Below are 26,699 nucleotides of genomic sequence, written 5' to 3' on the forward strand. Positions count from 1 at the left end.
ATTCTCTCAGCGCTCATCTTGGGCCAAACTCTCTCACCACCACTGGACCACTTGGCCTTCACTTTCCACATCCCATCCACTTCACCAGCCCCGCCCGCCTCTTCCGGCTGGTATACGTCTCTGGTGTTGGACTTGGGGTGGAAACCTCATGCATTGTGGGAGCTTCCGGCTTCACGTCGGCAGTGTCCAGTCCTCCTTTGGCCAGCTCACTATACCGGCAGGTATCTGATGCCGGCAGGGCGTATCTGTGATGGCGTGGATCTTGTTCTTCCCACTGAGCTGGCTCTTCAGACCTGTCTATCCTTCGGTGATACTTGGATTTGCTGTTTCCTTGCTTCCTCATCGTGGTTTCCATGTGACTGTGGGATGCCAAGGTACTTGTAGCTGGTCTGTATGTCTGCTAGTGGCCCGCTGTAGTTCCACCCATCGTCTTGACTACCTTCCCTCTCTTCACTACCATCGGCCACACTTCTCAGTCCGAATGACATCCCGATATCCTCACTGAGATCCGCGTCAGTGGATTAGCGAGTCGATGTCTCGTCATTCTTGCATCAGCTTGATGTCATCCATGTAGAGGAGGTGGATGGTAGTTCCACTCCTGAACCTGTACCCGTATCCAGTCCTTGTGATTATCTGGCTGAGGGGTTTAAGCCTATGCAGAACAGCAGCGGGGACAATGCATCACCTTGGTATATGCCACACTTGAGGCCCTTGTGCAAGCTGCCTTGAGTTGACTTCTAGTGTTGTCTTCCATAGTCCTTGATCTTGAGGAAGGTCCTTAGTGTCCTGTTGACTTTGTATAGCGCCAGACATTCACAGATCCACGTGTGCGGCATTGAGTCATAGGCTTTCCTGTAGTCATCCAGGCTGTGCTCAGATTGGTCTTCTAGACCTTGGTTTTGGGCGACTGCTCTATCTACGAGCAACTGGTGTTTGAGCCTCTGTGTTGTTCCAATGCCCTCTGAGCTGTGCTCATGTACTGGCCCATGTGGTCTGTAGCTTGGCAGCTATAATGCCTGAAGGACTTTCCATGTTGTGGGAGGCACGTTATTGGCGCTAGTTGGAGGGTTCTGTTCCCTGCAGGGTCTTCATGATCGCACTGTCCTTCCTTGTGTTAGCCAGTTGGTGGGAGCCTGCTGCTAGCAGCTGGTTCATCTGTGCTGCTGGCGTTCATGCACTGCTGTTAATTTCTTACCCAGTAGGTGTGGATCATGTCTGGTCCAGGCGCTGTCCAGCTCTCATGTTCTTGCCGCTGCTGGATGTCTTCTACTGTGTGGTGACTGGTTTCCTGTTCTGGGAGTTGCTGTGCTCTGTCTCAGGTCTGCGCCACTTTGCACTGTTATGAGTCTTCTCTTTCTCCCATATGTTCTTCGACATGTTCATTTTAGTGTGGTGGCTTTGTGTTATTGTGTGTTGCACTGCAGTTGGGAGTACATTGGATGTCTTTAGAGAACAGGCATATTACTCTTTTTGCCTCTGCTTCTCTAGCTGTTCCTTAGCTAGGTAGTGATGTGAGCTTGTTTAGCAGTCTCTAAAGGGCTTCAGAGGAGTCAGGCCCTTGTATTTTTCAGTAGCTGAGTCTTATCCTTAACTCTAACACTACTCTGTAGTTCCACCAGCTGACTAACTTCTCTCCGAGTCACCTTGATCTTATTCTCAACCTTTCCAGGGTGGTACATATGTTGTTCTCTCAATTGTCGTGTAGCCAAGCACTCATTCAGGTTACGAAGGCTGTAGCTATATATCGTCTCTGGTTTGGATTATGGTGTAGTAGGGATTGTAGAGGGCTCTATGGCATCTTCTAACTACTATTGATGGTACTTCTCCACTGAGCCTTGTAATCGGTCTCGAGGATTGGACTGTAGCTAGTTTCTCCATGATCTTATGCCTCATATCAGCTGCTGTGCTCTGCAACGGAGGAGGTGCAGTGAAGTTTCAGCTTCAGGTATGGGCTGCACATCCACTTGTTCTTCCAGGTCTTCTGAGTCTGGATGTAATAGTGGAGTTGTCTATTCAAGGTGAGAGCAGCTTCCTCTTTACTATGTTAAAGAGTTGGGTAACTAGCTGTTTCTCAGTAAGTGTGGATGTAGTATTTGGTCCATCCACGTCCCCTCATACGTTTCATAATCCCCTCTCATTGGTCTACTGTGTAGTAGCATTCTCATTTCCAGCCGGAAAGAGGCGAGCAGGGCTTGGTGGGCATCAAAGCCACTGTCCTGGATGAAACCGCGAACATCCAGGAGATACATCAGTAAGATGGCCCCAAAGATGAGCTGCTGAAGAATGCCTGAGGCAGCAGCAGACATGGAGGAGGACCAAGCAGAAAGAGTGCCATGGCAAGACAAGACCTGCATGGGATGTACCATCAACAGATAGCTAGGTGGCTGACATTGGACAATCCTCAGTGGCTGGAAAGGGCTGGACTAAAAGACAGCACTGGCACTGATCATAGCAGCACAGGAACAGGCACTGAGCACCAGATCCATTGAAGCAGGGGTCTACCACACTAGGAGGACCCAAGTGCGACTGTGCAGAGAGGCCTCAGAGACAGTCCAAACATAGTGCATGGTGTAAGTGCAGGCAGGAACAGCATACACTGAACGGCACAACCAGTGGCTGGCATTGTGTACAGGAACATCTGCACAGCGTATGGGCTAGAGCCTCCCAAGACCAGATGGAGATTCCACAGAAGGTTGAGAGAATGCAGGGCTAAGTTCTGTGGGACTTCCAGATCCAGACGGACAGGCAGAGTACTGGCCAATCACCAGACATCGTGTAATAGACAAGGAGCAAAGACAGCGGTGCTGATAAGATATAGCAAGTGCCAAGACAGCAACATCAGGAAGAAGGAATATGAGAAGCTGGAGAAGTACCAGGGCCTGAAAGAGGAACTAGAGAGGATGTGGAAGTGAGGCCAAAGTGTCCAGTGGTGGTAGGGACTTGGGCTGTGACTCCTAAGTGGGAGTGGCTCCAACAGATCCCAGGAACAACTCCAGAGCTCTCTGTCCAGAAGAGTGAGTGCTAGGAACAGCTAAGATACTGCGCAGAACCCTCAAACTCCCAGGCCTCTGGTAGAGGACCCGAGGTTGAGGAAGACACATACCACCCATAGGGGTGAGAGGGGAATTTTTATATAACTGTACATATAACATATACAGTTATATGTATAGTTATACAGCACATAGTAGTCTAGGCCAATCACTCTCCTTACTCAATGTAAGTGTGGAGGAGCTGGGAGCTCCACTATGCCCAAGTCTCCGCTGGCATAATGGGGGCCATCTGTCTCCCATAGTCCACTCTCATACCCTTGCCACTTAGCCTGCCTTCATGGTGTGCGAGTTGAGCAGAAATGATGAAGCAAACTGGCAGCATCACAAAATGGAAGTAGTTAGCAGATCTGAGCACTGCTCTTGGCCGTGGTCATAATTCAATGGTATAATTATGTATTTAATTTTAAAATGTCACAAGTGGCTTGTGCCTAAGATGTTCTGTCAGAGTAATTGCGAAGTTTAGAGTTTATGGGTACAGTGGTTCTTCATGTCGAGGAATCCAAATACATGCAATCAAAAACAGGACAAAAATTCAAAATGAGAACATTTTAAAAATGTTCCTTTTGAAGCATCTAGTAAATATTTCACTAAACAAACAGCATGAACATTCAATTCTTGTGTAAAATTGTAGTGCTATAATGATAGGCAATAAATCCACTGAAGTATGAACATAGAGGATTTTAACTTCAAATGTCAATACAGCTTTGTCTCTGCCACTGTTGCCAACAGGTCCATTATATTTGTTTTGTTGTATTCTTACAGTATGTATGGTATACTTTTTCTTCTTTTTAGTTATCTTTTTCTGTATCGTTGCCATGAACTCATTTTTTTTCTTCTAATCCCTTATCCTTTTCTCACATACTTGTTTTTTCCTTCTTTTCCATGCAGTCTTATTCACCACCCTTCCACATCTATACCCATTCACTATGAAGCTACCCCTCATGTTCGTAGTGAATGTAAGGAAAATAACACTTAAAGGTGTGTATTGAAAAAAGCCTCAATCATGTAGGGAGAATAACATTTCCACCATAATCACCAGAGTCCCAGTTTGAAAGCATCACTTTTTCTGTCTTAACATGGAAGATGTAGCAGGGAGAATTGGAGCATCAGTTATATAAAGAGCTCTGGAATATTGTGGTTCTTGTCCAAGTGAAATTCAAACAGTACCTATAGGAAAATTAACAGAACACACTAGATTTACTGGCTCACCCTTTCAGGAGTTTAATACCCAGAAAATGTTACTAATTAATACCGTAATTACTATAGAGCACCAGCTAACTGCTGTCTTAATTCTTCTCCCAGAGTTTGTTCCCCACATCAGTTACAGATGCATGTGCATTCTCTTATATCAAAGTACATACATAATTATTAACATTAGAGAACAAGAGAAGCTTTAATATTTTATTTTATTAACTAATGGCAAATGTGATCATTAGTATGTGTGTGTATGTATGTGTATATATATTTCATTTCAGTGTTTCAGTATTCCACACTTCATTTACCCAATATTCAATTTTTTAACATCTGTAAGTGGCCAACTGAGACTCACTGCCATACAAAATATAATCTTTTTATATTTATCTTGTGTGCTCATTTCACTTCCCACTCTGGCTTGTCTGTTTTATTCACATGTTGCATCTTTTCATAAACCTAGACTATAGGCATTCTTGTTTGTACAATACCTTGCATTCTGGGTCCCTGGTCCTAATTAAAGCCCTTAAATACTACTCTCATAAAATAATAATTCACTTTCAATAAGCTGTGTGGACAGTATTTTCAAAAATGACTGGTAATTTGGTGCTGCTGTCTCAATTTTTGGGTGCCCGTCATGAGACACCTTAAAGGGAACTAAGTTTTTAAAGGGTTGGTGATCAGTACTTTCTAAACATCAGGGTGCATTAAAGTGTCTCAGTCTGGGTACCCAAAACTAGTAATCACTTTTGGAAATCTTAGGTTGCTAGGACATTGCTTCACAGGTGGACATTTAAACAACATGTGAATCTCTTATGCTTGTTGTGACGGAGTCTCCTTTTCATGGGTAAACTCAGTTCGGCAAGTTTACAAAGAATATTGTTCAAATATCCAACTTAGGTCTCATAGGTTTTCCTAGACCTGTGAAACTTCCTTGGCACATTAATCTGAGTAAACTAAAAATTATAATGTTTCTTGCCTCAACATTATATGTTTCTAGTCTCTGACTTATGGATAAACATGAGCTCCTTTCTCATGTTTTCTGCAATCTTTATCTTGCTCACAAATTCCTCTTGTTGCCTTGGATACTGCATTCTGGCTGTTCTTCACTAAATGATAGCTATCTGAGAGAGGCAGGCAGTGAGTATAATATAGAAGAGCCTCCAATGTAGAACCAGCCCGAGAATAGGGAAGCCACAAGCCACTCCTTTGCATCCTCCCTACTCTGCTGTGCCCAGCAATTACTGTATGTAGCACACAGTGTAGGCTATTATATGCATTCACTCTAAATTACTTGTAAATAGCATTCATTTAAGTGGGGTGGGGGGGTGAATTTCTACTACAGTTTCCTCTTTCTCGTTCTGCACTTACTTACATTTTACTGTGGGCCTACATACTCCTTTGATACTTTTGCTTTCTCCCTTAGGACTAGAATCACTTCTATGAAGCTACTCCTGTTTATGCTACTGGAGGATCTGGTTCTTAATCATTATCTTGTCAGCCTTAATGTCAGCCCTGAAAGACATGCACAAAATAAGTCTATACTCTTAAATTCATATGTAATGTAAGGCTTTAGTAGCTCAGTAACCACACATTATGATAACCTTCTATTTTGGAAACCTTAGTGTGCAGGACAAATTGCAAGTTAGAACCAGAAAAAACTAAACAGCATTACACAAAACAAAGAAATCAAAACAAATGCAAAAAAACAGCCTCTTTTGGATTAGTCTGGGTTTTATACTACTCAGTCCATGATAAACTACTAGCTGTTGACATCAGTACTTCCAGAATTTTCCAATAATTCTCCTGATTTAAATAATTTTCATTTTTCAAACAAGCAAACCTTAATTGCACTCAAAACATATCTGCCATAACAGTCCAAGTTTCTGAAGTGTTGTTGTAGCCGCGTTAGTCCCAGGATATTAGAGAGAAGGTGGGTGAGGTAATATCTTTTATTGATCCGATATTTTATTATTTATTGGACCAATAAAGATATTATCTCACCCATCATGTCTCTCTGAGCAGTCCAAGCCTAGTTCCTGAAACAAAAGTTCATTCAAGATTCCCACATGAATTGGGTTCTTAACAACTTAAATGAACTTAGTCCTTTTCCCAAAGTTTAGCGTTCTAGTCCATTGGTCCTAAATCTGTAACAGTCAGTTTCAGAGATAGGCCAAGTCACTTGTTCTGATTGGTATAACAGAGCCTTTTGTCCTAGACAATTCTGGAAAAAACACAAAACACTGGGAATATAGTTTAACTAGGCTGTAACTTTATTAAGTAGCTTATCTCGGAACTATCCATCAATTACTCATCCAGTAGAGGTCATCCTTCCTTTGTAATCCATACTATCTGGTGGGGTGTGCCATCAGCCCCCCGATCCTCACGCTACACTTGGCCCCTGCACTATTTCAGTGCAGAATAGTGCACTTGAGCAGGGGGAAAGGCATATTAGCCTCCTTTGGGTGCAATGGATCCAATAAGCTTATGGTGCACTTTCTCTCCAACTCATCAGCCACAGAGCCCATTTCCTCAAGACACAAGGAGGGGTGGGGATTTACAGTCCTTAAAAGGGACAGAATTTTTCTTTCCCCTGCTGGTCTATACACATTTCTAAAACTCTGGAGGCTTGTGGGAAGCATTTGCAAAAGATACCTATCCCAGTTTTGCAGGCTGAAGAGGTTTGGATAGATTTCTGATTAAAAAAAAAATTCAAATATTCAGATTCTTGGTCAAACCAAATCTCATCTTGAAATCTTTTGACATTTGCCTGCCCCTAATCTTAAATTTGTTTTTTATATAAATTTTGCTTTCTCTTCCATTTATTTATTTTTACAGAATTTTGTCTGTCTGTGTTGGAAAAAAGGTGTTCTTCTCCTGTTAAACATTAAGGACTGGTTTCAGTAGAAAATATGTCCAGTTTCCTATCAGATGTCTGTGTGAGGTCAAACAAGTCCCTAAATACTGTTTTGTGTTTCCTGGTTTGGTTTTGGTTGGGTTTCTTTGTGACTTTAATAACCCTGCACAAGCTTATATAATGAGGAAGCCAGAAAGAGCTTTTATTAATTTTAAAGCTAGGAAGGTGGACAAAATGAGTCAAAATTATTTTGGAGAATAGTTTTTCTATTAGGCTTCTTAAAGGTGTAGTAGAGTCCGTTTAAAATAATACAAAATACTGCCTCTTAAGAAATTATTCTGAATAGAGCCACCATTTACCTTAGATCACTAATTTACTAAGAACAAACTTCCTACAATGGAAAAGATTTCTGATGGGTCAATTTTATAAATTAGCAGTTTTCTGAGGTAGATTTCTTGATTTCCTTAGTTATATGTACTCCATCCTCCATTTATTATAAGCAAATGATCTCTTACTCTCCATTTCCATTTATGAATGGCAGTTTTATGGGCTAGAGTTTTTATTTTAACATTGAGGAGTGGCACCAAGTGGTGTGAATTTATTTTTAATATATATATATATTTATTTTGTAGCATAATTTATTAAATAATGTTTATTTTAGGCTTTGTACACTTTTATATAAAAACATTTAGAAGAGATTTTCAATTATGCCTCTGTGCATGTGATAACTGCATCATTAAAAAAACTAGAAACAGACTGTATTCTTCAACATCTGATGACTCTATGGTGACAGATAGGAAAGGAAAGAGATGCCACAGTTGATACAACCTGACATACATGTGGGTAATCTCACTGGATGAGCAGTAACACCCAACAGATCACACAAAGGGAAATGTTAAAGATGAGGAGTTCTAGCCCAGATTAGTTTTTATTTCTATGTTATCCTTATTAGCGATCACTATAATATTTTGGTGTCCAAAGGCTTTTTATGAGAGCAGTTTGCTGGCCTAAATAAAGTAAGTTTGTGGTCTCAGCCCAGTTCCTAGTGTACGTGTATTGGCACCATAAAAATTACATCCTACTGAAAATTAATTGACACCCAAGAAGGCAAACTTGGTTGAGAGGCCAAAGAATTAATGGCTTTGGATAGTGAATTATTCCTTCATCCCTAGATGTCCTACTTAACCAGGAGAAAGTCTCACTAACAGGGCAGGGTATGGAAGTGTGTTTATGTTGTACCTCTTTGCGACTAAATACAGGGGTAGTCTTCAGGCTTGCAATCTAGCATATATCACCAGGACATAAAAAAGTGTAAGCAAAATTAAAAAGCCTTTACCCAGAGCTGACAAAGCCCCAGCTAGGATGATTTAGTTGGAGTTGGTCCTGCTTTGAGCAGGGGCTTGGACTAGATGACCTCCTGAGGTCTCTTCCAACCCTAATCTTCTATGATTCTATGATTTTATGATTAACCAATGTTAACAAGTTGGAAAAGAGAACTTGCTGTGTCAAGTATTAGAAAGACAAGGTGAGTGAGGTAATATCTTTTTGTTGGACCAACTTCTGTTGGTGAGAGGGACAAGTTTTGAGTTTACACAGAACTGTTCTTCTGGCTATACGTAAAGTATTAAAATGCAAGGTTCAATCCATCCCTTCTATCTCCCCATCCACTACAATGGATTAGCCAATGACTGTTCTTTCTGTACTTACATCATTCACTTTGATCACAAGTAGAGAATGTACAAGGCATATGTATTTCCCCTCTCCCCTGAATTCAGTAAGTTCAAATTCTCAATAATTTCAGTATGTTGACCTTACCGCACACATCATTCCCTGTCCTCATCTGTCCACCTGTGGGGAAGGAGGAAAAACAGTGGTTCTGTAGAACCTGCTTCCCCTCTCGGATCATGAAGGGTTGCCTTATGTCTCTTTACACCCTTGCATGGACACGGATACCAGCTCTTAGTTTGGCCCTTCGTTTAGGCTATTTCCAGATTATTTGTTCTACAGATTAGTCAGAAAGCAATGATACTGGCAGACCTATTCAGTTTGCAGTGTACGTATCCTAATTTTATACTATATTTATATCAAATAGATACACACACACACAGAAATACAATATAATTATAACTACACTATAATTATATTGTATTTGTGTGTGTATGTGTGTGTGTGTATATATATATATCCATATATCTATATATAATTAGATGTGGCTTTTCAGCTGTGAATTTTATACACCCATAGATGTAAAGGCATCAAAATTTGTGTGTACATATATATATGCATCTCTATGAATGGTATATGTGTACAAGTGAAATATAATTGTCAATATTATGTAAAGTAGCTAATATTAAATGTTATCCCAGAGTGAAAATGGGCAGAAGTTCCTACAAAATATTTCATACTTGTCTTTTTGTAAATATACATAAGCAAGACTGATGTATAAGTCTGCAGTATATCAGCTCTATACCTTGAGTTTTAAGAAAGCATAATGCAGGGAAAATGTTGATATTGTGTTACCTTATAAATATTGATTCACCTGTTACTCAGGCAAGATTAATTCAGTCATTGCTGTTCATTCAACAGTATCATAAAAAATGAACAAATGAGCTTTAGACTGGGACAAGAACTCTACTTTTTCTCCAGATCTTCTTGTTTCACTTGCAGCCTGAGTTTCTTGGGATTTTTCTCACTCTGGAATTGGCAGGTTTATTATGATAAGACAAGATGATATGAGAGATGTAAACTATTCATTAAAGAGTTAATGTTGATATTGTGGCAGGAAATATTAAAACTAACTGAACTTGGTTTAACTTTTTTCAGGAAAGAACGGTAACAATTAGAAGACAAACTGTAGGAGGATTTGGATTAAGTATAAAGGTAGTATGCATTTGTTTTTTGTTTATTTTTCCACAGGTTACACAAAACATGTTTTTGTCTTCTAGTTAATTTATTTTAATGAAGGCAAATTGTATTTCAGAGTATATGAAACAATAGCACAAACAAATTCTAAAAGGGTTAGTTAATATATGTATTTACTGTCACAATAGGCAATCAGCAGAAACATTGCCTGGTGGAATGGAATGTCTGGAGGGCACATCCTCTTAAGATTCAGGATGGGGGTGGAGGGTCTCTAAAAAGATTTTACATGAAAATGAAAAAGGGTATCCAACTGTTCTTTTGTTCAAAAATACTCTTAATTCAAGTGCTTGTTAATGAATGCTAAATTATAGTGGCAGGCACAGGGAACAGCTAATGAGTTCATCATCAATTCTGTTTCAAATAATATCACATTAATTCACTTTTAGTCATTAATAAGACTGGAAGTGTTATTGTTTCTTCATATTGGCTATTTTGCTGTAGATGAGGCAACAGCAGCAAGTTATTGAGCAACTTTATTTTCTCCATTCCTTAGGAAGATTTAAGGGACATTAGAGGCCTATGTGGGGTCTTTCTTAAAAGAGAGGAAAAGAGTTAAGCATTTTGAATACCTTGCTTCAACATTGAATCACATTGTAGGTAACATGGCATTAATTTATCTTTCTTCTAAACACAGTACTCTTCAGGTTTGAGTTAGCAGAGGAGAAAATCAAATATACTATATGTGAATGCAAAAGACCCTTAACTTATGCATATGAAATTAAGAGTATAGACTTATTTTGTGCATATCTCTTAGGGCTGACATTATGTCCCAGAGAAAGAGACGAATGTGAGCTTCCCTTGTATTGCCATTGATAAGAGAATTGCTCAATAGAAATATTTGTTCTTAAACCATGTGTTGATGCTTTGCTTTTATCTTATTGACCCCGAAGGACCGCCCTTCATGGAAAACTAATTGCTATTTTGGGCTCAAAACTGCTTATGAACTAATCAATGGCAAGCAAGTTATTCTCCTGAAATGTTATTATGGGTTGTTGTTTACTCAATAGTCATAAAGTACTACATGTCATTGTTAGGTTAGGGATGAGTGAAATTGTGTAGCTAGTATAGGAAAAAAACAACACATGGGCCTAGAAGTCAGGATTTTTGACATTTGGAAGGTGAACTTTTCATGAAAACTCACAAAAACAGGGATTTTTTTTTTAAGTATACAGTACTATGAAGTCACTTGTAGGAATATAAAATTTGTGAGTGGATCTTATTATTTAAGTAACAGGCAAATATTAACATATCAAATAACATTACTAAACATAAGTGAAAGAATCCGGGGGAAGTATGTTATCTCCACCAGGGCCGGCTCCAGGCCCCAGCTTATCAAGCAGGTGCTTGGGGTGGCAACTCAGGAGAGGGTCAGCACTTTCACATATTTGGCGTCAATTCGACAGAGGGTCCCTCACTCCTGCTTGGAGCGAAGAACCTCCCGCTGAATTGCTGCAGATCGCGATCACGGATTTTTTTTTTTTTCTCCCTGCTTGGGTCGGTAAAACCCCTGGAACCGGCCCTAATCTCCACTGAAATATGTGCATTGCTCTCAAAGAGTTTTCCTGGAGAGTACATAGCCATTATATACTTCTAAATAAAAAAGTTCTCCTTTAGAAAATCTGGAAAGTTTGGATCACTAAGCTTGTAAGCTCTTTTGAGAAGGGACCATATTTTTGTTGTATTTGTAAAGTGCTTAGCCCCAGTGTGTCCTAACCCTTGATTAAGGCCTAAAGTGTTAGTGAAATACAAACAATAAATAACAATCATATGCTAAGGGAGTAGGAACAATTTCTAGTGAAGTTGCTGAATCATGCAGTTAAAATAAAATATTTTTTTCAGATTAGGTAATTTATTATGTTTTATTTGCACCACACAGAGAATGTCAACCAGAATTGACTCTAACAGCTGCAAGCTGAAGGTCCATAATTTCAGACTAGAAATAGGACCCATATTTTTAAGATAGGGTAATTAACCATTGGAACAGTTTGCAAAGGAATCGAGTGGATTCTTCTTCAGTTGAAGTCTTTAGATAAATATTGCATGGCTTTGTGTTTAAAAAAGCTTTAGCTCAACCACAAGAGATGGTCTTCATGCAGGAACTCCAAGGTTGAAGTCTGTGGTCTGTATTATGCAGGATATCAGACTAAGTGACCATAATGGTCCCTTCTGACTTTAAAATCTATGAACTGGGGCTCTATTATATAATGTAGTTTACAAACTATGACAGAACATCATAAGAGTCTTAGTCTAAGAAGACAAGGGACGTAGAGAGAGTTGGGATAGGAATGCAGTCAAATATTATATACACATGTACCAACATAATATATATTTTATCTATGTTTGATAATGAATAAAATACCTCCAAAACTACACCAAAATGTTTCTCAACTTGATCTGAAGTATTGGTATTCCATACAAAGGTTGCTATCTATCTGGTTATTCTCCTTCCTGTTGGTGGACAATAGTGTTTTTCCATACTCCCACACTTTTATTAGACAACAGATGAGAGTAGGTGGGATTCTTAACTCTTTTTTTTTTTAAATGCGTGCTTTAGCACTTCCTGAAATACAAATAGAAATATTGATAACATATTCAAAATCTTCTGTTCAGACCCAGCTAAAAGGAAGAAATTTTGTAAATCTTATGAGATCATGTTCTATCATGTGATTTCCAGACCTATCCGTGAGCCTTGGAGTGCTACTGACCATTCCTGTTTCCCTTCATCTGTGGTACAACACAAAGAACCTTCTAACCCCACTGATTCATAGATTTGAATATTTTAAGGCCAATATGGACAAGTATGATTATTTCATTTATTAGAATAACACACCCCATAGAATATCAGTTAGTAATTTCTGCATCAAGCCCATAACTTCTGTTTGAAGTATAGTGTATCTTTTAGAACAATGGCTAGTCTTAAATTTAAGACTTCAAATGATGGAGAATCTACCACATCCCTAAGTAAGTTGTTTCAAGGATAATGACCTTAATGGTAAAGAATTTGCACTTTATTTCTAATCTGAAATTGTCTAGCTTCAATTCCCAACTACTGGATTTCATTATAACTTTTGCTGCCAAATTAAAGAGTTATATACAGGGCCATCCCTAGCCATTTTGGTTCCCCACACAGCCCCCCCCCCAGCCCTCCCCCCAGGCATTTTGGTTCCCCACACAGCCCATCCCTAGCCATTTTGGTTCCTCACACAGCCCCCCAAACCTCTGCGTGGGGGGGGGGGCTGGCCCCAGGCCTCTGTGGGTGGGAGGCTGGAGGGCAGAGGGGCAATCACTTCCCTGGCCCCAGCCTGCTCCGCTCTGCTCCCCAGGCTGGGGTGGGGAAGAGGCAGAGTGGGGGCGGAGGCTTTGGGGGAGGGGTGGAGCAAGGACAGGGGCCGTGAGGAAGAGGCGGAGCTGCAGCTGGAGCAGCATGCAGCTGCGCAGGGCACCAGGAAATATGGTGCCCAGATTTCCTGGTGCCCTACGCAGCTGCGTACTATAAGTATGACTAGGGATGGCACTGGCTATATACTGTGAAAAATATTTTCTCCTTATCAGTAATGGTAGAGCATGACCAAGTCATCTTTGAAACTTCTCTTGGATAAACTGAAAGGAGCTTCTTAAGTCTCTCACTATATGGCATGTTTTCCTGGCCTCCAGATGGACCTTTTTCTTATGAGCAAAAGGAGGCTAGGTTATAATCCCCTTAGAATACAGCACTCCTTGCCTAGCTGTTGATTAGTAGTCTTTGGGGGGAAACTCCCCCATTGCATTACCACTGGTGTGGCTCCATCAACAATTGCAATAGAGGGAGAATTAGTTTAGCTCAGTGGGGGACTGCTGCAATGACTAAATACTTCTCAGTGTAAGAGCATAAGAATGAAGATATTTTTTCACATTTATATTGTCTACTTCTGTAGTTTCGACAACACTTTGAGATCAATTGTTTTACATGCGACTAAAGGAAAGCTGATGTGTTTCTTTGCAGGAATGCAGACCTAATTTCTCCTTAGGCCTTGGACCTGATCATGGTGTCAGTGAAGTTAATAGCAAAACTTGAATTGACTTCACTTGGAATAGAATTGGGCTCCTTATGTAGTCTGAGGTCAATTATGTGCAACAAACTTCAGTCAGTAGTTCAGATAGATTTATTTTCTCAAACTTCTAAATCTCCTTCTGAACACCCATTAATAAATCATTGTGATAAAGGATAGGCCCGGAGTGAGATTTTGAGATTGATAAATGAACTGGAGTACTTCAGTCATGTTTTCATATCTTACTGACAAGATTAAACACAGATTCAGAGAGATATGTTTCTAGGTGTATGACTTTTGAAAGAACATTGTGTTTCTCAATAATCTGACAGAGTGTAGCATTATCACTGAAGGAGGCAATAAAATTAATAGTTCATTAAGGACATTCAGCTTTACAGTTACAATATTACTCCTGGCTCTCAGAGACCTGTCAATATTCTTTCCTCCCTTGTTTTGATTATTCTTTTTTACCAAATATTCTGCATAAGAAGCCAGCTAAGTATGAATCTGTTAACTTAGGGAGGTGTTTGGGGAAGAAAATGCATATCACAACAGACTAGAGATCAGTTATTAGAATGATTTTGTGAGTCCAATTGTGCCTGGATCCAGGCCAGTGGCACTAGATTCCACAAAGCTAGCAGAGCTTTGTTCCAGTCAGAGGATCCAGCCTCATGTTCCAAAGAGCAGAGAGAGAAGTGTGTGCTGAACCTTGTCAAAGAGCATATTAATAGCCATGCTCCCTACTGCTTTGAGGCATTATGCCCCAGGCTTTGAGGCATTATGCCCCAGGTAGCTTCCACTGGTTGTTACTTAAAAGTAGAATTTAAACCTAGCTGTGTGTGTTGATCCACTAGGGGAGTTTTGGGGAGAATCAGGGTCAGTATTGCAGCAGAGTCTAGCAAGATGCCACATGGAATGTGCAGATTTCCAAAATCATTTACTGTGTAATCTGATGCATAATATATCTGAGAGGCTGGCCATTTCCCCTGTCTCCCTTCAGATTCTTGTCTCTCATATTATGGGGCTGTAGCTCCTTTGACTAACATTTAGGCTGGCATCCTCCGGTGCCTGTGGCATGACTAGTACACAGAGAGGGTGTTAATTGTTAAAGGCTGGGATAAAATTTGTTGAAGCAAGTGGGTGTAACTGCTGCCTTCATTTACAATCATAGAAATAGGTTTATGAATAATAGCAGTCTGGAGGTATTTAAATAGGTGTATATGTGGGGAGACAGAAGAGAAGCACACAGTAACAGATAGAGAAGGAATCTGCAGACACCGTATAGACAAGCATTGTGTGTGGCTCTGGGAGAAGCCGAGAGGTTTTGGATCAGGTACAGGCTGAAAGAGGCTTGTAAGAATGAGCAAGGAAACCGTCTCCTGTTGTTTGATTTCTCCTGCATTCAGGGAAAAAAGCACTTCGTACATTCTTTGTAAATAAATAAATCAGAATTGCATCAAAGAAATACCTAACTCCATCACCAATTTCTCCTTCCAGTTGGAACAACTTACAAGGCCTAACATGTTTGGCTTGGTGCTCAGGCCAAAAGGAGTAATATTATTTTACCTGTGCAGCATTGCTTTATGCTCCTTTAAGCACTTATTTATATAGCGTTAAACAAACAAGCTATACGATACTGCAAGCCCAGGGCTGGCTGGCCTCCCTCCTCCCTGTGGACCAGTGCTTGAGGCAGGCAGGCAGGTCAGGCTTCTGTGAAGGGGGAACTGATGAAATGTCTGTGATGAAGGAAGGCCAAAGTCCTAAGCACTGTGCCTGAGCCCTAAGATGCACTAGGCGAAAGGGCAGGACTGATTTTCTCTGTAGTCGTGTAAAGGAGGAATAATGGGGTGCGGACGGATTGCAAAGGCATTGGTAGTGAGTGATTTTTGTTTAGAGGTTGTGGAGAGAATTATGTGTGCCTGTAAGTGGCGGTATTTGAATGGAAGATGAGACTTATAAAGTTAGATGACTTGAGCTGGGTTTTCTTAGCCAACGAAAGCTCTATTAATTTTGATGATGATAATGGATGAAAAAACCTCATAAGGATATTTAATACATAAATGTGTACAGTTATTTAGCAGTTTTGATCAGTTCAATTGAATTCCTGAACATATGTGAAATCAAGGGGGGGTTAGGTTCTCTACCTACTTACTGAACAACCAGCTCATATCCATGGCAGTTGGTGCATACTTGTAGGAGCTTCCCCCATTCACTGGCAGTAGAAAATATGGGGCTTCTTTCCTTGCATCCAGTTGCTAGGGGATGTCTATGGGTTCCATAGCTTACAGTCAAAGTCTGAAGAAATATTTGTGTTTGCAACCACTGCCAGAAGCCTTAAGCCTCTCCTACTGCTCCAAGAGAATTTCAGGCCACTTCCCATCATTGTCACAAGGACACATTTACATTTTTGAGAATGGAGATGATAGCGTCTCTTACCTGGCAGCTCTTATTCTTGTCTCCACCTCCAAGGAAGCTACAGATATGAAGAGAGACCATCTGGCTATTCTGGGAGATGGAAGTCAGAAAGACCCACGAGAGTTTTGAAGAGAAGAGGGACACAGTAAAAATTGTTCAAGGGATATTGCCCCAAATAAGTTGGGTAACCATGAGGAAGGGCCAGTGGACTTAAAATGCAACATCTGGTTCTCATTTCCCTGCTTAGGCCACTAGCCCATGTTATTCACATAGACCACTCATCTACAGGCATTTGGCTATTGCCTGGAAGGGATACGTAGAATCCCTAGGCCGTCAAGAGTCGGCCGGATGGCAATGCTCTGTCCTATAGCTCTGAATTAGTCTGGGGTGATCCTCAGACCTGAGGGACCCAATGCAGTGGTCCTCATGGATGCCAAAGTTAAGCCTTGGTGTTGTCAGGGGCAATGTGATGACAAAGTCTTTAGGTAAAAATGACAGTGACAAGCTGTTTTAGTGATTTGACTTGCTATCCATATTAATCAGATTTACATTTTTAGGGTGACCTCCACAAAGAAAAGAGCAAGAAAGTTAGGGTTAGCCTTGACCTTTGTAGAAAACTTCCAAAATTGGCCAGAGTAGGACCTGCCGTTTTGAGGTTGGAAGCCCCCAAATTTAATCTCTGCCTACTGTTTGTTCCTTTGCTCTCTCTTTTTTATTTTATCTTTACTTTTAATGTTAGTCATAGCACCATACAGGTCTGCAAACCCAACAGGGAACACTGAGCGAAACAGTAAGGCTAAATGCTCCTTTATGCTAGGGGTTCCAGTTTGTTTTCTTTAGTGAATAGCTGCTGCTCCATTACACAGAACCCCTTTTTTGTTCCTTGTACTTATTCTACTGCTGGCTTATTTTTTGTATGCAGTGACAGACACAAAAAACAAAAGCTGGTGTCCAAACCTCTTGCTTTTTCGCCTTTTGTTTGTCTCTTTCTTGCCAGCACGAAAGTAAAAATGATCACAGCATGGTTGCCATTACAGCATTATGCCCATTTCCCCTTTGTATAACATGGATTTGATATACTAATTTGTAGAAAATGTGGAGAAACCTGCAGTGATTTTTATTTTACCTTTATAGACTATGGTCTATCATTCAGTTAACAACCTGCTCAACTGATTTTCTGTAAGGCAATAAGTAATTGATTGCCATCCTATGAGAAAAACAGAAAGAAAGCTATTACACAGAGGCAGTGCATTTTATTTGTGTCTGAAAATAAAAGTTAACCTTTGGAAAATACACAAGATGCATTTGCGGTTGTAAACATATTTATGAATGAAAATAATTTCAGTGAGATATGATTGTTTTCTAATTCTAGGGTGGAGCAGAGCATAATATCCCAGTGGTCATTTCCAAAATTTCCAAAGAACAAAGAGGTAGGTGCCTAAGAACGGGGGCAGTTTTATGGACTTCAACCCATTACTTAAAGCACTGGAGTCTTAATTCTTTGGGATTTGTTAACTGTTTTGAGATATGATACTGCAAATTGTTCATAACTCTGCTTTGATGTGCCAGTTGTGTATGTGTGACATAATGAACTTTCCCTAAATTAAGGTTTCCCAGTAAAGTGCAGAATGGGGGCCAATTTTTTATGGGTGAAGATAGCTTTTCACAATGAAAACATGCAAAAAATGCATACTTCTGCCACTTCTCCTAATATGAAAATGGTCTTTTTTTTAATTTTGCTAAAAGATAATGACCTAGACTGTGGTTCTTTATGCATCCCTCTGTGGGCTTGTGGCACTGGCATGGGGTTGGCATGGGGTTGGCATGGGGTTGGCGAAACAGCCTACACAAAGCTGTTGTTTGTCTCCCTGTGCTGGTTGGCTTGGGAGTGGGCAGGCAGGGATGGAAAAGGGCAGAACCTTAATTCTGTACCCACCCCAAAAAACCCAAAACCATAGTTGCCACCATGTGAGGCTGACACAGATTATGCATAGGGAAGCTGTCACTGGTTCAGGACTTGACGTTGGCCACCCTAGATCTTGGAGAGGTGTAATTTTTAGAGGGAAAAAGAGACAATGTTCTCTGCCACACTGTTGTTGTTTTTTTTCATAAAGTGACAGTGGTGCAAAGCTGTTGAAATGTTGGAGTGAGTCCCATGGAGACAGATTAGTTGGTGGAGGGCAGATGATGTGGTCAAAATATATGAAGTCATTGATCATATATTTTTGTGTGTGTATATGTTGTTTGTTTGTATCTTTTATAAATTTCTGTGGGGCGGGGGAGGGATGTATAAATAATAATATGGTGTTAGGTTACCTACACTTATATGTTAAGATGTCATCAACCACAACAAGGAAAATACAATACTCTGGATTTAAGTTTAACCAAGTATGTTAAAGAGGAAAACATTTCCTATTCTTTTTCAACTACTATTTCTTGAACTGCGTATGCAATATAAGCCTAAACATATACAATATTAATGGTATGGCAACTTGAATATCTTCTAAGCCTTAGGATACTAGCTAATCTCCAGGGCATCTTCCCTAGGGAATATCTGTTCTCACCAATATGTCCACTTGAGGGTGCCCTGCCCTGTTTGAGTGACGTGGAGCTGAGTTGGGGCACTAGGGTGGAGCAAAACCATCCATGTCTCTTATGCTTTGCAAACCTTATCCATCCCTACAGTTCCTTTCCAATCCCTTTCTGAGGCCAGTGCACAGGAAGATAATGGTGGGGCTCATCAAGTGCTGCTGAGGCCAGAGAAGATCCAAACTGGCACTGAGAGAAGAACTCCAGAGTAGTGGGTGAGGGGGGGGAGGGAAACAGATTTAGCACATGAGGCCACTAGCTCATGTGTTTTCAGGAAGGAAAGACTCTCATTTTCTTTGAAGAAAAGGTGATTCTATTTGGTAGAATTAAACATCTGAGATACTGAAAATTAGGGTCAGGGCTATTGTTCAAAGCTTTTCAGTTGAGCTTTAAGCCCCGTGGCCTGGATTCATAAAAGGGAGAATTGCAAGGCCTATCTTTTAGGCACCTAGAAGAACCACAGCAATAGAACTGTGATCTACAGAGCCTGAATTAGAAGCCTAAGCTCTCTATACAATGAATGGGGCAGGTGCCTAAGAATGTGATCCACAAAAGCCAGCAGGGAACTATCTAAGCTAGGTAATGTGAGATGTTAAGGAAATGGGTGTGTCCTAAGCCCTGCCCCTCTCATGGAGATAGGCATTTAAGTTCAGGGTTCAGAAGGATACCTATCTTTGCATGTGATTCCACCAGGAACCTTTCTGCTGAAGTAATTTCTGCTAAAGTCCGAAGTCCTTTCTTATGAGAATGAATTAGACACCTGTCTCACTACACACCAAATGACCAGGAGAGGACATACCACCCACCTTCTAACTTTTAGCCCAGTGGCTGGAGCACTTGCCTGAAATATGGGAGTCTCAGGTTCAATTCTCCCTTTTGCTGGGGGAAGGAGGTGAGAGAAAGGAGTTGAATAGGGGCAAGCCTGGCTTATAGCACTCTAGTCAGTCAGGTAAAAACTACAGTAACTTTATTGATTCTGCCCTTCCCCATTTTGAAAGGAAAAGGACAGAACAATAAATTACCAAGAGACATCCCAGAGATTGTCAGCATTTATAATATCACTCTCAAATCCTAGGCAGTAACTGGCTTGTGCCATGTCCTACCTCCTTACTGGCTGTGTTCTTTCCTTTATCCCCTTTATAATTCTGTCCTGTTGCCTTAATGGGCTAACCTGCCAGCTGCTGCGGTCATTAGTGGTCCTTGATAACACAAACTAGTTCCCAGGTGTTTGTACTTGGGTTACAATCACTCAGATCTATAAACTAAACCCAGAGGCGGAAAAGAGAACAAAACCCAGGAAGCTTCTTAATGTATGTAATTACTTTCACACAGGTGTCCAATTTGGGATCATCAAAGGGTCCTGACTCTTCAGGAATTCTGAACATCCACCCTTTGAGTTCAATTCACATATGTGAAGTTCATGTATGAGAAACAGTAGGCTCAGACCCTGAAGCAGAAAAACTGACGGGAACCTCCCTGTTCAATTGAAATCAATGAGAGTTGAGCTGTTATCTTCAGTGAAGCCAGGATCTTGCTCTTGGCAACTTGTTTTAAGCCTTTCTATGCTATGTCCAACCTGGTGATCAATTCTGCAAACATGCAGTGGAATATCATTATTTAAATGAATAATGTTGACAGCACTATTTAGAATAATAGAATATCAGGGCTGGAAGGGACCTCAGGAGGTCATCTAGTCCAACCAGCTCCTCAAAGCAGGACCAATCGCCAGGCAGATTTTTGCCCCAGATCCCTCAATGGTCCCCTCAAGGACTGACCTCACAATGCTGGGTTTAGCAAGACAATATGCAGACTGCTGAGCTATCCCTCCCCCCACTGAGCTAGCCCAGTCCAACTCTGTTTTGGGATTTTAAAAAAAATAATCCTGTGCATTCTAATACATACTTAGTTCATACTCTGTGGCATTAGAATTAAAAATACACATATTTGGTGATTTTGTTCTCTCTCCTTGTGTGGGTTTGTTTATTCAGGAGCTAAGGTTTAAAAAACAGTAATAATTATGGAAGGAATGAAGCAGTCTCTGAGCCCTGCATACACACTACTAAAAAGCGTTAAGTGGTTTGGGTCCACCTTACCTGAAGGCCCTCCTCTCCCAATACACAGATGCAGCTGAGATAAGTAGAAGTGCAAGACCTGGAGTATGCTCGATTATATGCAAAGGGAAAGTAAAGTGTTTGAAAGTGATTCCTATAAGTGCTTCTTGATTCAGGATTGGTCTTTCCCTTCATGGTTCCTCAGAGCTTGGATATGTTAATCTTCTGCATTGCAAAGTCCATCTTTTCCAGTCATTGAGGGACCAATGACCAGATTCAGCGAAACACTCAGACTCTAAGGGAGGTTGGAGATCAAGAGATGGTCTGCTGGGAATCTCTTGATAAGATTGTGTAGACGATCTTCTCTCCCCCTCTCCACTTTTTGGTAAAATCAATAATTGGTATTTGTAGTTAGAAATATTGGTGCAGTAAGAAATCTGAATCCAAACCATGTATGGGTATATTTTAAAGTTGTTTTTTTAGTTTTCATTATTCGTTTTACATTTTCAGAGCTGACCCAAGATGGGCATATACACTAGATAAATTGATAAAGTGTGTGTGTGTGTCTATTCAATATGCTGTATTGGACAAAGTATCTAAGTGACAAAATATGCTCTCTGTTGTTTACAGCTGAACTCTCAGGTTTGCTCTTTATAGGAGACGCAATTCTACAGGTATGTAAAACGGTTAATGTTTATTTAGATTTTTTTTCCAGAAAAGTAAACTGCAATCTGTATTTATGATATACAGAGTCAATCTGATCTTTCTTTCCCCTTAACAGATTAATGGGATTAATGTAAGAAAATGCAAGCATGAAGAAGTGGTGAGCTTGTATTCATTTTCTTAATCATTGGGGGTTTTATGTACATTGACATTTGGTGCACCATCACTGCGTTGTTCATCATTACTCTTTCTATACAGATATGACTATGCCTCCTAGGTTGCCAAATAGCCCTGCCTTTAATACAATTCCTTCTCTATAGATTTTGTTTACTGCCCTCAAATCAGTCCTCCTAGAGTTGGATTCTTTATTGGAAGTCTGCATGAACTTATTCCAAGCTTGCTCTGTCTCGCCATCTCTATTAATCTTCAGCAGTACTGTTGCTTTTTAGCTTTTTGTTTTAGTTTGAAAAGCTTTGTCAATCACTCCAGATTGGTGGGAAATATTGCAAGGAAGATCATTCTTCTGTCTTTCCTCCTATGGATGTCAGCTTTCAAAGAATCTGTCCTTCTGTTAAACCAATAGCTTTGGGGAAAAGCAAGACATTAAGGAGAAAAAGCAATCATAGTGTGTATTTGAGAGATCTACAATGTCCTCTCTCATAGCAAGACTGCCTTATAAAATCTCCTATATTCTGGCTCCTAAACTATTTGCCAGTCCCCTTTGACCTCGTGTATAGGAGTTTGGCTCCTCTAAGTCCTTTTAGAATGGGGATATATGTATTGCAGAGGGGAGATAAATAACCAGGAATGAGAAGAGATTATAAAAGAGTATCCCTAAATCAAATTTAGATGCAGGGAATTTATAGGCAAAGTTTTTCTCATAAGGATATGTACAGAAGTTTAGTCTCTATCACAAATACAAAGAAGCATAAGTGCTGGAACTAGGAGTGCTGGGGATGCTCCCGCACCCCTAGACTTGAAGTCATTTCCATAATATACAGGGTTTACAGTTTGGTTCGATGGCTCTCAGCACCCCCACTGTACAAATTCTTCCAGCACCTCTGCAAAGAAGATCTGTACTCACTTAACAGCCTGTTATGTTTGAAAACTATTGCATTGTGTTGTATGGTAGACTGTTAAAGATTTGCCATTGAAACACAGACAGCATGGTAACAGACAAATTGAGATGAAGTTCTGATGAAACAGATTAGTGCAGTGTGAAAGATTAAACCATTGTACTAATGGCACTTGTCAGAGTGTCCATTCACTATTTGTGCTTGGATTTGGGATGGAAATGATTCACTATCCTTCAGTATGCAGCTTCCTCTAAGAAAGGCTTAGTCCTAAGAGCTTTTGTGTACATAGGCCCTTGTTTATGATATTTTCAATCTTCGGCCTTCCAATAGTGATCAGATTTTCATCTTTTCATATGCTTTTCTGTAATCCTCATTTAAATGAATATGGTAAATCCCTCAATAGGATTTAAAAGACTTACTGGAATTTCAGGAATGGAAAACAAGGAAATAGTAAAGGTGAGAACATGCACACATCCGCACGCAAAGAAACATTCAAAACTGTGGTGGTGTGCTGCCAGTCATTTCTGTTCTCAGACTATGATCCGGGTAGAGCTGCAGTTTAAAATATAGCTGATGGTATGTAGATAGTATATAAAATGAAAGTTAAGCTGTGTTGGCTCCTGTTAACCTAACTACACTATCCGAGATGGATCTTTATCTTTATTTTTTTTTTTTAATAAACCTATATGTTTGGCCTTCACAGTATTTCTTTCCTGGAAAGTGTGTAAATATAGCTTGTAAACAAATAACTGATATCTGAGCATTTCCAGTGGTGTTCAGAGATTGTTTTGTATGTCTGTTTGCAAACTTTTTACTACTTTGATAGCATATACAAATGAAAGAACCATAAAAGAGTCTTCCATGCAAATAATCATATCCATAGCAATAGACTGTAAATAAACCTAGGTTGAGAACCATAAGATAATGTTAAAACAAAAGAAAAAAGATCCCCAGACTCTGTGCCCATTGACAGCCTAGACTATGCAGGAGCAGTGCGATAGATATTAATGTGGGGGGAGAACCTGAGTTCATAGCTTCCTAGAGTTTAACAAATGAATCTAATATGGTGGTCTCTAGTGGGGCTTTAGTGTTCTGAAATAGTATTATGTTAGAAACAAAATGTAACCAATAGCTGGTAGTGAGCTGTGGAGACCTTCGTCAGTGTTCTAAGTCTGTTTTTATTATTACTGTTCTGGCATGTGTTGCATGCTACACGGTGCATTTAGGGATAGCCCTGAGCAACAGAGGCCACGTCTACACTACGGGATAATATCGAATTAGCTAAAATCGGTTTTATAAAACTGATATTATAAATTCGATTTCATGCGGCCACACTAGGCACAGTAATTCAGCGTTGTGCGTCTTGTCGCGTCCATGGTCCAAGGCCTAACTTCGATTTCCTGAAAGTGTTGCATTTGTGGGTAGCTTTTCCGTAGCTATCCCATAGTTCCCCGCAGTCTTCCCCGCCTCTTGGAATTCTGGGTTGAATCATTATTGTCGCGGAGGTTCTGGGTAAAATGTCGTCAGCATTCCTTCCTCCTCCGGGAAAACATCAGTCTGACAATCCTTTCGGTCGCCTGTTTTCCCTGGATTGCCCTGGCAGACCCCATGTAGCACGGCAACCATGGGAGCCCGTTCAGCTTTTTTTTTTCCCGGGCACCTTAATGTGTTACTGGATGCTGAACGAGAGAGAGGCGATACCCAGCGCTACACAAGCAGCATTCACTTGCTTTTGCAATGATAGCAGAAGATGGTTACCGTCGTTCTGTACCGTCTACTGCGGAGAAAACGTGCAATAAGAGATGACGGTTATCTCTCCTCCTCCTGTACTGTCCGCTGCTATCATGAGTGACCCCTGGCTGAAATGCGGCGGGGCTCAATTTGCAAGCAAAATTGGGATTGACTCACTTGGGACTGAGTCAATCCATCCCTTATTGTTCTCTAAAAATTAGAGTCCAGTCCTGCTAGATAAGGGGCAAGTGTATTAGAGACCAAGTGTATCAGAGCACACTGCTGCTCCGTGTCAGTATTCACCAGGGGTGCCCCTGCAACAACCCCACCTGTTGCTTCCCTCCTCCCCCGAACCTTCACTGGCTACCTGGCACAGTGTCCCCCCCGCCCCCATTTGTGTCATGAAGTTGTAAAAATGCAGGATAAGAACAGAGACTTTGTAGTGAGATAAAAGTGAGGGGGGAGCACTTAGGCAAAGCCTCCCGGGCTATTTGACAGTCCAGGCCAGTACGGAATATTTTCTTTACACAGAAAAGGGAGGGGCTGATGAAAGCCAGCCCAGTTTGCTATGATGAAGACGTGTTACCAAGCCATTCTGTACCATCTACTGGGTAGTAACTGGGAGTCATTCCCATTTTTACCCAGGCGCCCCTGGCCAGCCCCTCACCTGAGGCCAGCCAGGAGCACTCACGGGCTGATGGCGATGACGGATATCAGTCATATATGTACCGTCTACCACCGGGGAAGGGGGAAAGGAGTCGGATACTGCTCTTCACTGCTGCAGCATCGCGTATCTACCAGCAGCATCAGTACACATAGGGTGACATTGAAAAAGTCAAGAAATGATTTCTTTCCCTTTTCTTTCACGAGTGGTGTGGTGGGGGGGGGGAACCTGAGAAGCTATTCCCTGAACCACGCCAGACAACTGTGTTTGAACCTACAGACTTGGGAGCTCAGCCAAGAATGCAAAATACTTTTTCAGAGACTGCTGTGGACTGTGGGATAGCTGGAGTCCTCAGTTACCCCCTCCACCCTCCATGAGCGTCCATTTGAGTCTTGGCTTCCCGGTTACGCTGTTCACGCAGCGCTGTGATAATCCTGGAGATTTTTTTTCAAACGCTTTGGCATTTCGTGGTCTGTAACGGAGCTCTGATACAACAATTTGTCTCCCATCACAGCGATCCAGATCTTTGTATCTCCGTACGGTCCATGCATCTGGAGTACTTATTGGAGTTTGAGACTGCATTGCACCACCCGTGCTGATCAGAGCTGCACCATGCGTGGCCAAAACAGGAAAATGTAATTCAAAAGTTCTGTGGGCTTTCTCTGTTTACCTGCCCGCTGCATCTGAGTTCAGATTGCTGTCCAGAGCAGGTCAGTGTTGCACTTCTTGGATACCGCTCCGGAGGCCCCAATAACGTCGATTTCCATCCACACTAACCTATTAATCCGAATGTTAATATCGAATATTTAGCGCTACTCCTCTCGTCGGGGTGGAGTACAGAAATCGATTTAAAGAGCCCTTTATATCGATATAAAGGGCGTTGTAGTGTGGATGGGTACAGCGTTAAATCGATTTAACGCTCTTTAAATCGATTTAAACGCGTAGTGTAGACCAGGCCAGACAGTGCATAAGCTGCACTGCCAAAGGAGTCATTTTGCCTTAGACGCAGCTTGGAGGCAAAATTGCTCCCACATTCCTCTTTTGCAATGGGGAAGGAGGTACTACAGCTCTTTGCAGAGTGCACAATGTTCCCCACTTCGATCCCACCAGCTCTGCTGGCTGGGGAATAGAGGGAGTGGAGCCGTTGCTCTGTCCACTCCCTACCCACTTGCTCATGAGGAAAAGTAGTAATGGAACCTTAACCACTGTTGTGCCCCCTCGAGCCCAGTCACAGCAATAGAGGTGATGTGAGTAGGCCTACACTATACAAGTTTGGTGGAACTGAGGACTTGCTGCTCTCTAACTTCCTGTGCAGCAGTGTAAGACCCGGCCACAAGCTAACGGTGGGACAATACGGCAGTCTTGATTTCTGTGTCTTAGTATCCTGTAAAATACTTTTTTTTTTTAACTAAACCAATATGATGATTATTCTGTAATGCTTCCAAGTGAAGCCAAACTTAAA

The 26,699-nt window shown here is 41.1% G+C and overlaps 1 protein-coding gene across 1 annotated transcript in view; it reads left to right on the plus strand.

Moving 5' to 3' along the window:
- The window catches only part of SNTG1 (syntrophin gamma 1), a 275,551-nt gene that overhangs the window by 25,413 nt on the left and 223,439 nt on the right, over window positions 1–26,699 (plus strand). The window contains exons 3-6 of the mRNA XM_075063014.1: window positions 9,922–9,978; window positions 17,836–17,893; window positions 21,734–21,777; window positions 21,885–21,926. Coding sequence (XP_074919115.1) covers window positions 9,922–9,978; window positions 17,836–17,893; window positions 21,734–21,777; window positions 21,885–21,926 — 201 coding nt within the window. The remainder of the gene's footprint in view (window positions 1–9,921; window positions 9,979–17,835; window positions 17,894–21,733; window positions 21,778–21,884; window positions 21,927–26,699) is intronic.

The sequence above is a fragment of the Chelonoidis abingdonii genome, chromosome 2 (genome assembly GCF_003597395.2).
Source record: "Chelonoidis abingdonii isolate Lonesome George chromosome 2, CheloAbing_2.0, whole genome shotgun sequence".
Lineage (NCBI taxonomy): Eukaryota > Metazoa > Chordata > Testudines > Testudinidae > Chelonoidis > Chelonoidis abingdonii.